The sequence below is a fragment of the Sinocyclocheilus anshuiensis genome, unplaced genomic scaffold (assembly GCF_001515605.1).
Source record: "Sinocyclocheilus anshuiensis isolate Anshui unplaced genomic scaffold, SAMN03320099.WGS_v1.1 scaffold272, whole genome shotgun sequence".
Taxonomy (NCBI): Eukaryota; Metazoa; Chordata; class Actinopteri; order Cypriniformes; family Cyprinidae; genus Sinocyclocheilus; species Sinocyclocheilus anshuiensis.
In genome coordinates, this window is record NW_015554117.1 from 845,969 (window position 1) to 846,606 (window position 638).

At 32.6% G+C, this 638-nt stretch overlaps 1 protein-coding gene across 1 annotated transcript in view; it reads right to left on the reverse strand.

Annotated features, from left to right (window-relative positions):
• Nucleotides 1–638, reverse strand: part of epha4l (eph receptor A4, like) — a 43,120-nt gene that overhangs the window by 5,273 nt on the left and 37,209 nt on the right. Inside the window, exon 12 of the mRNA XM_016462325.1 lies at nt 153–214. Within this exon, the coding sequence (XP_016317811.1) occupies nt 153–214 (62 nt within the window). The remainder of the gene's footprint in view (nt 1–152; nt 215–638) is intronic.

The following is a 638-nucleotide window of genomic DNA, read 5'->3' on the forward strand; positions in this document are numbered from 1 at the left end:
TGGCAAAATTTTAAAAGCAAAAGGTGATAAAACAACTTAATAAAGAAATATTGCCTATTTCCCAGGTGTTTACTTTATTTTGTCCAACTCTGTATATATATATATATATATATATATATATAGTTTAAATAGTTTTAGTGTATTGATCTTACTCTGAGAAACATGTCCAGTGAGCCGTTCTCCATATATTCAGTGATGATCATTACTGGTTTGCCTGCAATCACAGAAATAGACAAAAAGAGAACAATTAAACTTCACAGCTTATAGTAAATTCAAGTTTCTGTAAGAAAATACAACAAATCTACTCTAAACCATCTTGTTTTGTATTATAGCATGTTACTGCCTTCTTAGGATGTAAAAGTTTGTTCCTCTTTTGTAAGTAGCTTTGAATAAAGCTAATTAAATGTAAATCTATTTAACGAAGCACTAAAACGTTCCCACTGACAGTATTTGAATGCCAGAGATGCCCTGGGCATATGCAACGCCGTATACTGAAACTTCTTATGTCAGTGTCAACCAGATGTAAACACTGAGCACAGAACATGAATATCAGTTATTCAAAGAGAATCAACACACAAACACACACACACACACAAACACACACACACACACACACACACAGGTTTGTTTTTATGGTT